We start from the raw sequence: 14076 nt of genomic DNA, 5'->3' as shown, positions 1-14076 counted from the left end.
AGACAGTAGTCTGCAGCATACAAAAGGGAAATTGCAAAGAAGCCCATCTGAACAAAAACCAGTACTGAGGCCACCAAAACAAGCTACCAAATAGAAACAAAACTACGCAAAATGTTGATGCCCAAGCTGCACATTTACAACCTGTAAAACACAGTAAACCAGTGGCAATAGTAGTAGGATCAAAACATCTTGGCTGGTCCTATATTAACAAAGCAGATATTTCCAGAAAAGTTATAACCCTTAAAAAGATTACATATGTATTGCTCTTGCTGTTGCTTGCTTCTTTTAAAGTTGCTTGCTTTACTTCTTTACATTTAAATATATTTGGAATCATTCGAAATACTCAGTTATTTTCATCTTTTAATGTTAAAACTTATGAATATGATGAACATACAAACTTTTTTGAGAAATAATTGCACAAATATGTCCTAGTATTTTCTAGTTTGATCCTCCAAGCAATTAAATTTTTTATTTTTTTGGATGACTGCAAGCAATTAATTTAAAACTAGTGACTGTTTATTGTTTACCAAAAACATAGCTAAACACTTTTACAACGATTTCCTTCCCTAAAAATGTGATAAATATGCAAATGTACAGCTGAAAGATATAAACAATCCGCAAAACGATTAATAATCTTACAAGGAACTACATAAACAATGGAGAAAGCTTCAACAACTGGCCTGTAATCATATTCTAAGGGAAGAAATTTCCAATATTTATCTTTGGCAATCTCAATTTCTCTCATTGCAACCACAAGTTCAACAAAGTGGTTTTAGGTTGTTATTTTTTTAGTTTTTCAATTCAGATGCATCATGCATCCTATTCTATTTATCACACTTTTCATTAAAGTCGAGCTAATAACTTCACCTTTGAAAATATCACTTAACCATTGTGTTATGTCTGTTTGATGAGAACTTTTATCTATATATTGCTTGAGTGTTAGGGAAAAATTATTTCCTCAAGTGACAAACAAAGAAATACTAGTAAAACTTGAGTAGAAAGAAATTAATTATACTAAATCATTTATATTTTTGTATGAAGGCTACTGTAAGTACTCCTGCAAATTTTGCTAATTCATCAACACAGCTTTGCATAAATATATAATCAAGTAATGACAATAATGCAGTAATCCAGAAGCTTTGAACCTGAACATGTGCATAAATGGTTATGTGCAAAAACAGTTACATGCAGAGACAGAGAACACATAAATTAGTAGTAACATAATTGTGCAAGAAACAAAAATGCAGAAAAAGATAAAACAGATTGTCACACAGTGCAGAATGTATAAAAATACCAATAAAATAAACTATACTTTTTAATGATTTGATGAATTATCACTCATTGATTACTACGCAGTTGCTTTCTTCATTTCTTTCTGGTGACAAAATAAAAATCTGACAAGTTAAACGAAAAAAAGATAAGAAGCTTGATCTTCTTCGTTGAACAATAATGTAATAGAGAAGCCTAATATATGAAACTAACAAGATCTTTGTAACTATAGTAGGCTGATTGGTACAAAAGTTGCAAGCAAAAACAAACCTTGATCCTCTATATAAGGAGGCAACAAGTACTAAGATGCTTTACAAACATCGTTCATTAGTCAATTCTGCAGGAAAACACAAACCTTGATCCTTAAGATATCTGAGGAGATAAATTTGTCAGTGAAAAGTAAAATTGTGAATACATTATATTTTCAATTATCTGTGAGGCACCGATCCATTATGAATCAATTCAACAATAAAACTCCAAGCATAAAAAATTATTAGAGATATATGTTAGATACTAGTTAGTTAGTGAAGGAGCAATATATATAGTTGTAATAACCCCATTAATGGGATAACTTCATCATTTGTAATATTCACTTTTATCATTAATAGAAATAATCTTGAGTTTTCTCTCATTCCTTCCTTGGATATCATGTTTCCTAACATGGTATCAGAGCTAATATGGTATCTGTTGGAGTTTGAATTTGTCTTAGTTAAATAAGTCATCTACGGTTATGAAGTGGATGAAGTGGAGTCTGTTTGTTTCCTAGTTTCTAGCTGTAGTGGAGTTAGCTTCCTAGTTTATAGGTTGCTTTTGTTATTTCGTTATTTTTCTTCTGTAAGGCTATATAATGCCATTGTCTTTGGTTTAATAAATATCACTTTTCAGTTTATATTTCACAATTGGTATCAGAGGAAGAACCTGTGTGAGAAAGTGATCGAGAGAGAATGTCTGAGAGATCTGAAAAATTTGTGCAGCTGGCCCCAAAATTTGATGGTCATTATGATTTTTGGTCCATGACAATGGAGAATTTTCTAAATGCATAGAATTATGGAGCCTGGTGGAAGATGGAATTCCGGTGATGACGCTGGAAACAACACGGGTGAGCGAGGTGCAAAACAAATCTGTAGAAGAGGCGAAGTTGAAGGATTTGAAGGTCAAGAATTTCTTGTTCCAGTCCATTGACAGAGAGATTCTGGAAACTATTCTTGACAAAGGTACCTCTAAAGCGATCTGGGAATCCATGAAAAAGAAGTATCAAGGCTCTACAAAGGTGAAAAGGGCGCATTTGCAAGCTTTGAGAAGGGAGTTCGAATTGCTGGCCAAGCAAGAAGGAGAGAAGATCGACAGTTTCCTAGGAAGAACCTTGAAGGTGGTAAACAAGATGAAGGTGAATGGTGAATCAATGGAGCAGAGCACGATCGTGAGCAAAATTCTCAGATCGCTAACCTCGAGATTCAACAATGTGGTGTGTTTGATTAAGGAGTCGAATGATCTGGATATTTTAAGTATCGATGAATTACATGGCAGCCTACTTGTCCATGAGCAGCGATTGAATGGATATGTGCAAGAAGAGCTGGCACTAAAAGTGTCTCAAGATGAAAGACCTAGTAGAGGAAGAGGTTGCGGAATGTTTCGAGGAGGACGCGGTAGAGGAAGAGGAAGAAACGCAGTCGATCGTGCCATTATCGAGTGTTACAAATGTCACCAGTTAGGGCACTATCAAAACGAGTGTCCCGAATGGGAAAAGAAGGCGAATTATGCTGAACTAGAAGAAGAAGAAGAAGAGCTGCTCTTGATGTCTTATCTTGAGAAACATTGGGCAAACAGAGAAGAAGTTTGGTTCCTTGATTCCGGGTGCAACAATCATATGACCGGATGCAAAATTGGTTTTTTTATTTGAAAGAAGGTTTCAATCGATCTGTGAAACTTGGAAACGACACAAGAATGTCAGTGGCGGGAAAAGGAAGCGTGAAACTACAGGTTAACAGAGCCACCCAAGTCATACCTGATGTTTATTATGTCCCGGAGCTCAAGAACGATTTACTAAGCCTTGGACAATTGCAGGCGAGAGGCTTGGCAATCTTGATTCGTGATGGAACTTGCAAAGTATATCATCCCAAGAAAGGTGCAATCATGGAAACTAATATGAGCGGAAACAGGATGTTCTTTCTTCTAACATCCAAATTGCAGAAAAACACGATGTGCTTGAAGACAGAAGAGGCGATTGAGAAGGAGACGAATTTGTGCCATAGTCGTTTTGGGCATTTAAACCAAGAAGCTCTAAAACAACTTGCACAAAAGAAGATGGTTATTGGGCTGCCGATGCTGAAGTCCACAAAGGAGATATGTGCGTTGTGTCTGACTGGAAAACAACACTGAATATCAATGCCAAAAAGGAGCCTCTGGCGTGCATCGAGACAGCTGCAGCTGGTGCACTCGGATATATGTGGTCCGATTGCACCAATTTCACATAGCGGAAAGCGTTACATTTTGACTTTCATTGATGATTTCACTAGAAAAACATGGGTTTATTTTCTTCATGAAAAATCGGAGGCACTGATCACCTTCAAGGCTTCCAAAGCTAGTGTTGAAAAAGAGATTGGAACTTTCATCACTTGCCTGAGGACAGATTGCGGAGGGGAATTCACGTCTAATGAATTCAGAGAGTTTTGTAAAACTCATGGTATCACCCGGCAATTGACGGCTGCATTTACGCCACAACAGAACGGAGTGGCAGAGAGGAAGAATAGAACGATAATGAATGTGGTACGATCCATGCTAAGTGAGAGTAAAGTCCCAAAGGAGTTTTGGTCTGAAGCTACAAGATGAAGTGTACACATCCAGAATCGATCTCCAACAGCAGCAGTAGAAGACATGACACCTGAAGAAGCTTGGGGCGGTTCAAAACCTGAGGTGGAGTATTTTCATGTCTTTGGGTGCATAGCATATGCGCACATACCTGATCAGAAGAGGAGAAAACTAGATGACAAAAGCAAGAAATGTGTTTTTCTCGGAGTTAGTGAGGAATCGAAAGCATGGAGGTTGTATGATCCGGTTACGAAAACGATCGTGATAAGCAAAGATGTAGTCTTTGATGAAGACAAAAGCTGGGATTGGAATCAAGCAGGTGTAAATGAGAAAATACTCGACTGTGGAGAAGAACAGAATGCAGAAGAGAGAAGGTAACATTGCTTGTCCTCCGTCAAACGTGAATTTGTCGCCTTTTGGTTCGCCTTCGTCTTTCGCATCTGGTGGTAATTCGACACCACTAAGCCCAGTCTCTCCACTGCCTAGTCTAATTTCGTCATCTCCATCATGATCAATTGAAAGAGAAGTGGTTGCAGGCCCGCAGACAAGGAGAAAACCAGGTTATTTGGCTGATTATGTCACGGGTGAAGGAGAAGATGAGGAAGAAAGCTTATTGGTCATGTTATTGATGCTGATGACAGAAAATGATCCAGTCAAATTTGAAGAAGCAGTGAAAGACAAGGTGTGGAGAGAAGCAATGAAAAATGAGATCGAATCGATCGAGAGAAACAACACATGGGAGCTAACTATCTTACCTGCAGGTCTTACACCAATTGGAGTGAAATGGGTGTATAAAACACAGCTGAATGAAGATGGTAAAGTCGACAAATACAAGGCGAGGTTGGTGGCAAAGGGATATGCTCAGTGTTATGGCATAGACTATACCGAAGTTTTTTCTCCGGTGGTGAGGCTCGATACAATTCGAACTATACTTGCGGTTGCAGCATAATCAAATTGGGAAATCTTCCAATTAGATGTCAAGAGTGCGTTTCTACATGGGGAACTAAAAGAGAATGTGTATGTGCGACAACCAGAGGGATTCATAAAGAAAGGAGAAGAGGAGAAAGTGTACAAGTTGAGGAAAGCATTATATGGGCTCAAACAAGCCCCGAGAGCTTGGTACAGCCGTATTGAAGGATATTTCTTGGATGAGGAGTTTGAGAGGTGTCCAAGCGAGCATACTCTATTTACCAAGACTAAAGGAGGTAAAATTCTCATTGTCAGCTTGTATGTTGATGACTTAATATTTACTGGAAATGATAGGGCTATGTGTGATGAGTTTAAGAAGTCAATGATGATGGAATTTGAGATGTCAGATTTGGGAAAAATTAAACATTTTCTTGGGGTAGAGGTGATGCAGAGTGTTAATGGGATTTTTGTTTGTCAAAAATGGTATGCTCGTGAAGTTTTAGGAAGGATTGGAATGAAAGAAAGCAATGCTGTTAAAAATCCAATTGTGCTAGGAACGAAGCTCACAAAAGATGAGAATGGCGAGAAGGTGGATGCAACTATTTTCAAGCAATTTGTTGGGAGTCTTATGTACCTAAGAGTGACCTGGCCGGATTTAATGTATGGAGTATGTCTCATTAGTCAATTCATGGTGAATCCAAGGATGTCACATTGGCTTGTTGTGAAGAGGATCTTAAGATACTTAAAAGGTACAATCGAACTTGGGATCTTCTACAGGAGAAGTGAAAGCAGCAGTGCGAGACTTATGGCATTAACGGATAGCGACTACGCCGGCGATTTGGATGATCGGACAAGCACAACAGGCTATGTGTTTTTGATAGGGTCAGGTGTGATTTCTTGGGCATCGAAAAAACAACATGTTGTCGCCCTTTCCACCACTGAGGCCGAATATATTGCTGCTGTCTTTTGTGCTTGTCAATGTGTGTGGATAAGAAGAATTTTAGAGAAGATTGGAGCTGAAGTAGGTGTTTTATCTTGGTTTTCGGGTGTCAAACATTGATTAAGTTTGAACCTTTTTAACCTTTGATATCTCATTTTTTCTTGGGAAGGGAAAAATAAGAAAAAACCCTTGAGAATCGAGGTCTGGGAGTTGTTTTCGCTATGGAAAGGTGTTAGGCACCCATAACGACTATAGTATCATATAGGAACCGTCTTTACTTTCTACGTGCGCGCTTTATTTTTAAATGCTATTTGAAAAATGATATTTACACCTAAGGTTTACTAAGTCAAGAATTAGAGGGAGAAGAAGATGTTTGAATTTTATTTTATTTGAATTGAAGGAATATTGGTTCCTTGCCTACGTACCCTTTTAAGGGATCAAATCCACCGTAGTTCTCTTCCAAAAATGTTTTTTGTTTTTGTTGATTGATTTTAAGTTTGAAAATGGGATTTTGAAGAATAAGAGAGAGAGGCCTCAAGGGCATAAGATTTGGAAAAATGTGCGGTGGAATTAGTTATTTTGCAAAGAAAAGGTCTAAGTATGGTTAGAATTCATTAAGATTTTGTTTACGAAAATAAAGGGAAAATCAATGGGATTTTGATCCCAAAGTTTATTTAGAAAATTATTTGAGTGAAGTTGTTCACAATTTTTGGAAAAGAGAATTTTTCTAAGTATCGCGATTCCTAAGCATACATCTAAAGCATACATTCCCTAAACATTCATCTAAAGCAACCATGTGATGTGTGTGCATGTGTCGGTGCTTGTGTCGGTGTACATCATTAGAGTCCATTGTCCTTTACATATGCCCTAGTTTACATTCTATGGTCTTGCAAGAAATTAAAAGCATAAGGTAAAGTACAAGAATTCCTAGGTTTTACATTATAACTTTTGCATGAATTTTAAAGTGTAAGAAAATAAAGACCAAGAATATAAGATGGAGGATGAGATGCTTATGGAATGCATGAAATATGAAGTAAAGTGGTTAGTAGCATAAGGCATAATAGAATGGAAATTATAAGCAAAAGAACCACTAAAAACTTGACAAAAAGTGATAAGATCCTTACCCTAAAAGTAGCAACATATGCCTAAAGTTTATCATAACATCTAAACAAGTATATGACCTATAATTCTCACACCATGACAATTTTCTAAAAGTTTTATTACAGTCAATGATGTGAGGATTATAAGAACACATTCAAGTCAAGAGTTATGATATGTTTAGACATATTTGGCACTTTATCTTCACAAACAAACATTAAGTTGCCTTGTAAAGCAAGTAATTAACCAGACATATTCACATACAGCAAGAAGCACATCTAAACAGTGACAAATCAATCCCCAATCCACACATCCCAACTCACAAGCATACACTAAAAATTGGAATCAAAATTATGCATATTTTCACAAGTTCTAACACTAAACATCACAAAGAAACAAGAAAATCATCACATTATTTTTATTAACTTTTGATATGCAAAATCACTACAAAAACATCACAAAATGGATAAGAAACATGTATGAAATTTTCTAGAATTTTTAAAGGATTTTTAGGCTCAAGAACTTGCAAAACTTCACAAATTTTAACAAGAAATAGTACACAACTAACAAGAAATACCACACATATTTTTAATCAGGATTTATCATGTAAAACATATCAAGAATTACAAAAAAATACAAGAAAACAACTAGGAAATTTTTAGGAAGTTTAACAAAATTTTCAAGTGAAACAGTGGTGTAAACAACAATATGCAGTATTAAAATAGCAAGAAAATAGGCAAAAACAAAATCCAATACAGAAAGTAGGCCCAAGCCCACACACATATGGATTCTGGATCACAAGGGAGCTTGTGGAACGTAGGATTGATCCAGGAAAGCTAACCCTAGATCTAACGGTGGAGATTCAAGGTCCAGGGGTGAACCAGACTGGTTCAAACGAGCCGGTCTGGTTCATACACCTATATAAGTGTAACAGACCGGTCTAAAGTCATTTCACTCTTTTCTTTCTCTCTCTACGCCTCAGACTTCTCTCCTTTCTCTCTAAAACTCCGTCGTCTTCTCCGGCGGGTTTGACCACCGCCGGCGAAGATTCCGGTGACGGAACCCTAATCTTCTCCGATCTACATGGATCTAAACCCTAAACTACTCTATTTTTCAAGCTGATTTCGAATACGAGCTTAGATTTGAGAAATAAATGGTGGAACTCTGTAGATCTACGTCTGATGTTTCGGTTTCGAATCTTTTTCAACTTTTTTTGAAAGAACAAGTTCTGGAATTTGTTGTTCTACTTCGTTTCACCGTTTATTTATGTTTATGAGCCTTCGATGAAGATTTGAAATAGAAACGAGAAGGTTTTATGAGTTTACCTGTTGGAAATTGGAGATTCGAACAAAGAGAACGGTGAGAAGGATATCGAAGCTTCCTTTTCGTCTTTGATGAATATTTTGATTCAAACTTCGAAAATAAATCGAAGTTTTCTTCGTCTTCTCACTCTTCGTCTTATGCTTCTTCTCTGTGAATTGATCGAACTGGTTCTTTTCTTCGATTCCTCTTCTTCTCACTTCTTCGTCTCTGTGATCACACTGATTCGTCCTTGAGATGGATCGGTGTTGGAATTGCAGTGATCGTAGTTTGATGATGAAGATTTACTTTGAATCTCTGCGAACTGCGAAACAAATTGTTTTAATTCGAACTGATTTTATTATGTAGTTGTTGGATTGAGTTTTGTGTGATGAAATTGATAAGGATTTGTGATGAATTGGTGTGGATTAGTGTTCTGGAAAATTAGGGTTCATGATTTGGGGATGAAGTTCTTCATGAACTTCATCGTGTTCTTGGTGAATTTTCTGGGTTTGGTTTGTTTGATTCTGGAGAGAGGATGGAATTGGTGTTTTTGTGAGTTGGCACTGAATGAATGGTTCTTCTTCTGTGCATTGGTGATGTGGCCTATTTATAGCTGACATGTGTATTGCCTTAACCAATGGATTCGTGACACCTGGACTGGGCTCGTTTGGCTCGGCCTTGGACTAATTTGGGACTTGGGACTCTTTTGCAATTCTTGAAAGTTAAAGGACCAACCTGCAAAACTAAAAAAGACAAAAACAAACTTGATACAAAATAAGGACCATTCTGCAATTGTTAGAAATAATGGGACTGGACTGCAATTTTAAGAAAAAGGGCTAAAACGTAAATTGAAAGAGACTTTTAAAAGGAAAATAAAATGGAAGAAAAGGACTAAAGTGCAATTTTAAAATCTTGAAGGACTGAAATGCAATTAATAATAAAATTGGAATAAAATTGGTAAATTGGAAAAAACGTAAAGTGAAACCAATAAAAAACACAAAATGGACTAAAATGAACCAGCTACATAAATGAGGTACTTTAAAGTAACCTCTCTCTGTCAAAATTTTGTGTGAAATGACCAAAATGCCCCTAGGGACTAAACTGACTCAAAATGACTCAGATGCAATTTTAAAATGGTTTTTTAACATGGAATAGAAGCAAAAGTTTATTCAGACCAATTGAAAAGACTCAGAGACGATTTTTCAGAGATTAAACAGATTTTCAACACTGAAAATGACTAAAATGCCCTTAAGGACTGAACTGACTCAAAATGCCTCAGATGCAATTTTTTAAAATGGATTTTGACATGAATTAGATTAAGGACCTATACAAACAACTTGAAATGACTCAGAGGCAATTTCAGAGATTAAAAATGAAGTTGGACACATGAAATGACTAAAATACCCCTTTGTTATGAATTTTGCAAATAATATTGAAATAAAGTGCAGAGAAACATGCAACTGATCAGAGACAACTTCAACATGACTTGATATGCAAGAAAAACATTTGGATGGTTTTAAATGTAAGAAGACATAGACAAATTCACAGTTTGAAAAGATTTTTGGGGAAAACATTGGAAGATAAAGCAGGGTAAAATAACAGTGTAAAATAATAGCAAATTGGCAATCCTTCAAGAGTAATAGACACATATTAAAGATAGAAAAACATTTTGAGCAAGTATTTTTAGGTCCAAAATTAGGGTATGACAGCTACCCCTATTTAAGTTTCTTCGTCCGGAGGGTCAAGAGACGAAGTCTTTGACTTGACGGGACGAAGATACTTAAATATTTAACATTTGCACTGTTTTTGGACATAAAAATGCGCTCTCTTATTTTCAAAAACATGAGTGCCATGCAACATTTCGATTATGAATGCAAGACAAACAAACTGGAGCCTACAAAGCATGTCATATCACCGGGGATTTTGGTAGATATTGACAGGGTAGACAATCCAGGGGACAGAAGGTAGGTACAAGCTGTTCTTTGGATTGAACTAGCCACTTGACCAAGTAATACAAACTAAAGGTGAGTACAAGCTGTTCATTGGATCGAACTTGCTGCTTGACTGGGAATAGAAACACAGGAAAGGTTCAAGCTGTTCTTTGGATCGAACTTGTCACTTGACCGGAGACATAGACATATAGGAAGATACAAGCTGTTCTTTGGATCGAACTTGCTACTTGATCAATAACACAAACAGATAGACAGGTACAAACTGTTCTTTGGATCGAACTTGCTATTTGACCTGGAGACATAGACAAAAAGTTGATACAAGCTGTTCTTTGGATCGAACTTGCGGCTTGATCAATGTCACAACATGTAAGTTGGTGCAAAACTGTTCTTTGGATCGAACTTGTCGTTTGACCGATAACAAAACATAAGTAAGGTACAAACTGTTCTTTGGATCGAAATTGTCGTTTGACCGGAAGTATAGGCATATAAACAGGTACAAGCTGTTCTTTGGATCGAACTAGCCACTTGACCAATAACAAGACATATAGCAAGATACATTGGAGTTTGATTTAGCATGATACAAGTTGAGGGTAAGTTGACATTGACTCGATTTGAAAATAGACATGACCATTATTGTTGGCCCAAGAGCAAGTTGAGAGTGAATTAATATTGATTTGAATTGAATTGGAAGTTTGATATTGAAAGAGACATTGAAATTTGAAAACAATCAGAGACATAGACAAAGACATAGACATAGACATTGAATTGAATTGAGAGTTTCACAGAGACATAGACATTGAATTGGAAAGTTAAAATTGAGTTGAATTGGAAATTGAAATTGAATTGAATTGAAAATTGAGATTGAACTGAATTGAAAGTGGAGATTGAGTTGAATTGAAAGTTGAGATTGAGTTGAATTGACAGTTGAGATTGGAAATGCAACATGTATGTATGGTATAACAAGATCATTAAATGTATGAGCACATAAAATGCATGATTATGCATGTATGAATGCTTGAAATGCATGATTGGTTTGTAGTTTGACAGAGAAGTTTCACAGAGACAGACGAAACATTGGAAGATTGGGCACGTGGTGGCTCGTGCCATAACATATTCACATGGAAATCCTCTTTGGAGAGACCGTCGTTGGGAGACGTATCGAAACCATGGCTGAGGGCAATCATACAAAACTTGTAGAAGAGGGAACCATGGAAGATTCTTTGATACCGGTCACCATTGCTAGGCGTATCAGTGCTGGGTAAACATTGGATGTTCGCATCTGTGGTCAATGCTTTTCATATCATTTTTCCATTTTTCAATCCCATTTTTGCCTGAACCGCCCTTTCGGGTTTTCGATTCACCGGGAATAAATTCTTTTCATTGCCCTATCTTTGCCTGAATTGCCTTCATAGGTTGTCAATCAGCGGGGTGCTCATTTTTGCCTAAGCCGCCCTTTCGGGTTTTCGACTTAGCGAGCTTTTCATTTTCATTTTCATTTTTTCACTTTCATTCTGTTTTTTCGTTCTTGCCATTGACCACAGATCATCCTGGGGAACAACCTGCTTGTAACACGTATGGGAATAGACATTGACACTCATTTATTCATGCATGTTTTACTGGAATGTACCCTATTGCTCAGGTTTGCTTTCAAAATAGACAGAAAAGATTTTTCAATTTTCAAAAATGCTTGTTTCAGACGTTGCCATTATCAAATAGAAAGAAAATATTTTGTATATAACATTGAAAGTAGAAAGAAAATAGAGTTTCAAACAATAGCACAGGCTCAAATTGATGTAGAAGAGTGAGAGTCAGCCAAAGGCATAACTCCACGGATTTACAAAGCTTGGAAAATGGTAATTTTATTGGTTGGTGGTACATTGAACACGATGACCGATGCATTTCATAGAAATTTTGAATTCACAAGTACAGAAGCTTCTGATGAAGACGATCATTGACAGTTGCAGATGCCCCCAGGGGGTGATGGTGATTTGTCAGATATAGTTACTTGTCTTCTATTATCAATCTCATTTCTGCATGAACCGCCCTTTCGGGTTTCCGGCTCATCGAGACGCTCATTCTTGCCTGAGTTGCGTACAATCTCAGCGAGCTTTTTCATATTCATTTTTTTGTCCCTAACTTTCGCCTGGATCGCCCTCTCGGGTTTTCGATCCACCGGGAAGCGCATTTTTGCCTAGGCCGCCCTTTCGGGTTTTCGACCTACCACGCTGTTATTTTCATATTTTTAGACAAAGTATTTCTTGACTATATCGGCATTTACAGGATTCGGAAGTTCAACACCATCCATGTGTTTAAGGATCAAGGCACCACCAGAGAAAGCCTTCTTGACAACATAAGGACCTTCATAGTTAGGTGTCCACTTGCCCCTTGGATCGGGTTGCTGGTTTATCCTTCTTTTCAATACAAGTTCACCTTCCTTGAATTCTCGAGGTCGGACTTTCTTGTCAAACGCATTCTTCATTCGCACTTGATACAACTGTCCATGAGCCATGGCATCCATACGTTTCTCTTCAATCAAATTCAACTGATCATACCGACTTTGACACCATTCAGCCCCAGTTAATTTGGCTTCCATGATCACTCGAAGAGATGGAATCTCCACTTCCAGAGGGAGAACTGCTTCCATACCATATACCAAAGAGAAAGGAGTTGCCCCAGTTGAACTGCGCACTGTAGTACGGTAACCATGCAAGCCAAAAGGTAGCATCTCATGCCAGTCTTTGTAAGTAGTGACCATCTTCTGAACAATCTTCTTGATATTTTTGTTAGCGGCCTCAACTGCACCATTCATCTGAGGTCTATAAGGAGAAGAGTTGTGATGTTCAATCTTGAATTCCTCACATAAAGCTTGCATCATGCTATTGTTCAGATTTGAACCATTGTCAGTGATGATCTTGTTAGGAACACCATATCGACAGATGATGTTATTCTTGATAAACTTCACTACCACTTGCTTGGTTACATTTGCATAGGAAGCAGCTTCAACCCACTTGGTGAAATAGTCAATCGCCACTAGAATGAAACGATGTCCGTTGGAAGCTTTTGGCTCAATTCTCCCGATCATGTCAATGCCCCACATAGAGAAAGGCTATGGGGAAGAAATAACATTGAGAGCATGTGGAGGCACATGAATCTTGTCCGCATAGATTTGACATTTGTGGCATTTCGTGGCATGTCTGTAGCAGTCACGCTCCATAGTTATCCAGTAATAGCCGGCTCTTAACAGTTTTCTTGACATAGTGTGACCTGTAGCATGGGTCCCGAAGGTACCGTCATGTACATCATGCATCAATTTCTCCGCTTCTTGTTTATCATCACATCTCAACAAGACCATGTCATAGTTCCTTTTGTATAGGATTTCTCCGTCCAGAAGGAATCTACTAGCTCATCTTCTCAAGGTCTTTTTATCCCTATTGGAAGCACCAGGTGGATATTCATGATTCTGCAAGAACTGTTTGATATTATAATACCAAGGTTTTCCATTATTCAAATCTTCATCAGCTTGATCTGGCATATTTTCAATAGTAAACACATGAGCGGGTCTATCAAGACGCTGCACTTTGATTACGGGCACATCATTCCAGTGATTCACACGAAACATGGAAGACAAAGTAGCAAGAGCATCAGCCATCTGGTTTTCATCCCGAGGGATATGGTGCAACTCAACCTTGGTGAAGTATGTCAACATAAGTCTTGCATAGTCACGGTAAGGGATCAGCTTCTCATGATGAGTCTCCCATTCACCTTTTATCTGATTAATAACAAGTGCAGAGTCTCCAT

The 14076-nt window shown here is 37.5% G+C and overlaps 1 protein-coding gene across 1 annotated transcript; it reads left to right on the top strand.

Annotated features, from left to right (window-relative positions):
- The first annotated feature begins 3213 nt into the window (after positions 1–3213).
- On the top strand, positions 3214–3648 carry LOC146916027 (uncharacterized). The gene has a single exon (XM_085721517.1). The coding sequence runs from the start codon at positions 3214–3216 to the stop codon at positions 3646–3648; it is 435 nt and encodes a 144-aa protein (XP_085577643.1).
- Positions 3649–14076: the final 10428 nt, after the last annotated feature.

Source organism: Medicago sativa, chromosome 6 (assembly GCF_051527215.1).
Source record: "Medicago sativa cultivar Bolivia chromosome 6, Bolivia_mono, whole genome shotgun sequence".
Classification (NCBI taxonomy): domain Eukaryota; kingdom Viridiplantae; phylum Streptophyta; class Magnoliopsida; order Fabales; family Fabaceae; genus Medicago; species Medicago sativa.
This window is presented reverse-complemented; position numbering and strand designations above follow the sequence as displayed.

Excerpts from the sequence above, each read along its gene's own strand:
- LOC146916027 (XM_085721517.1), top strand. The coding sequence starts at position 3,214 with ATGTCAGTGGCGGGAAAAGGAAGCGTGAAACTACAGGTTAACAGAGCC.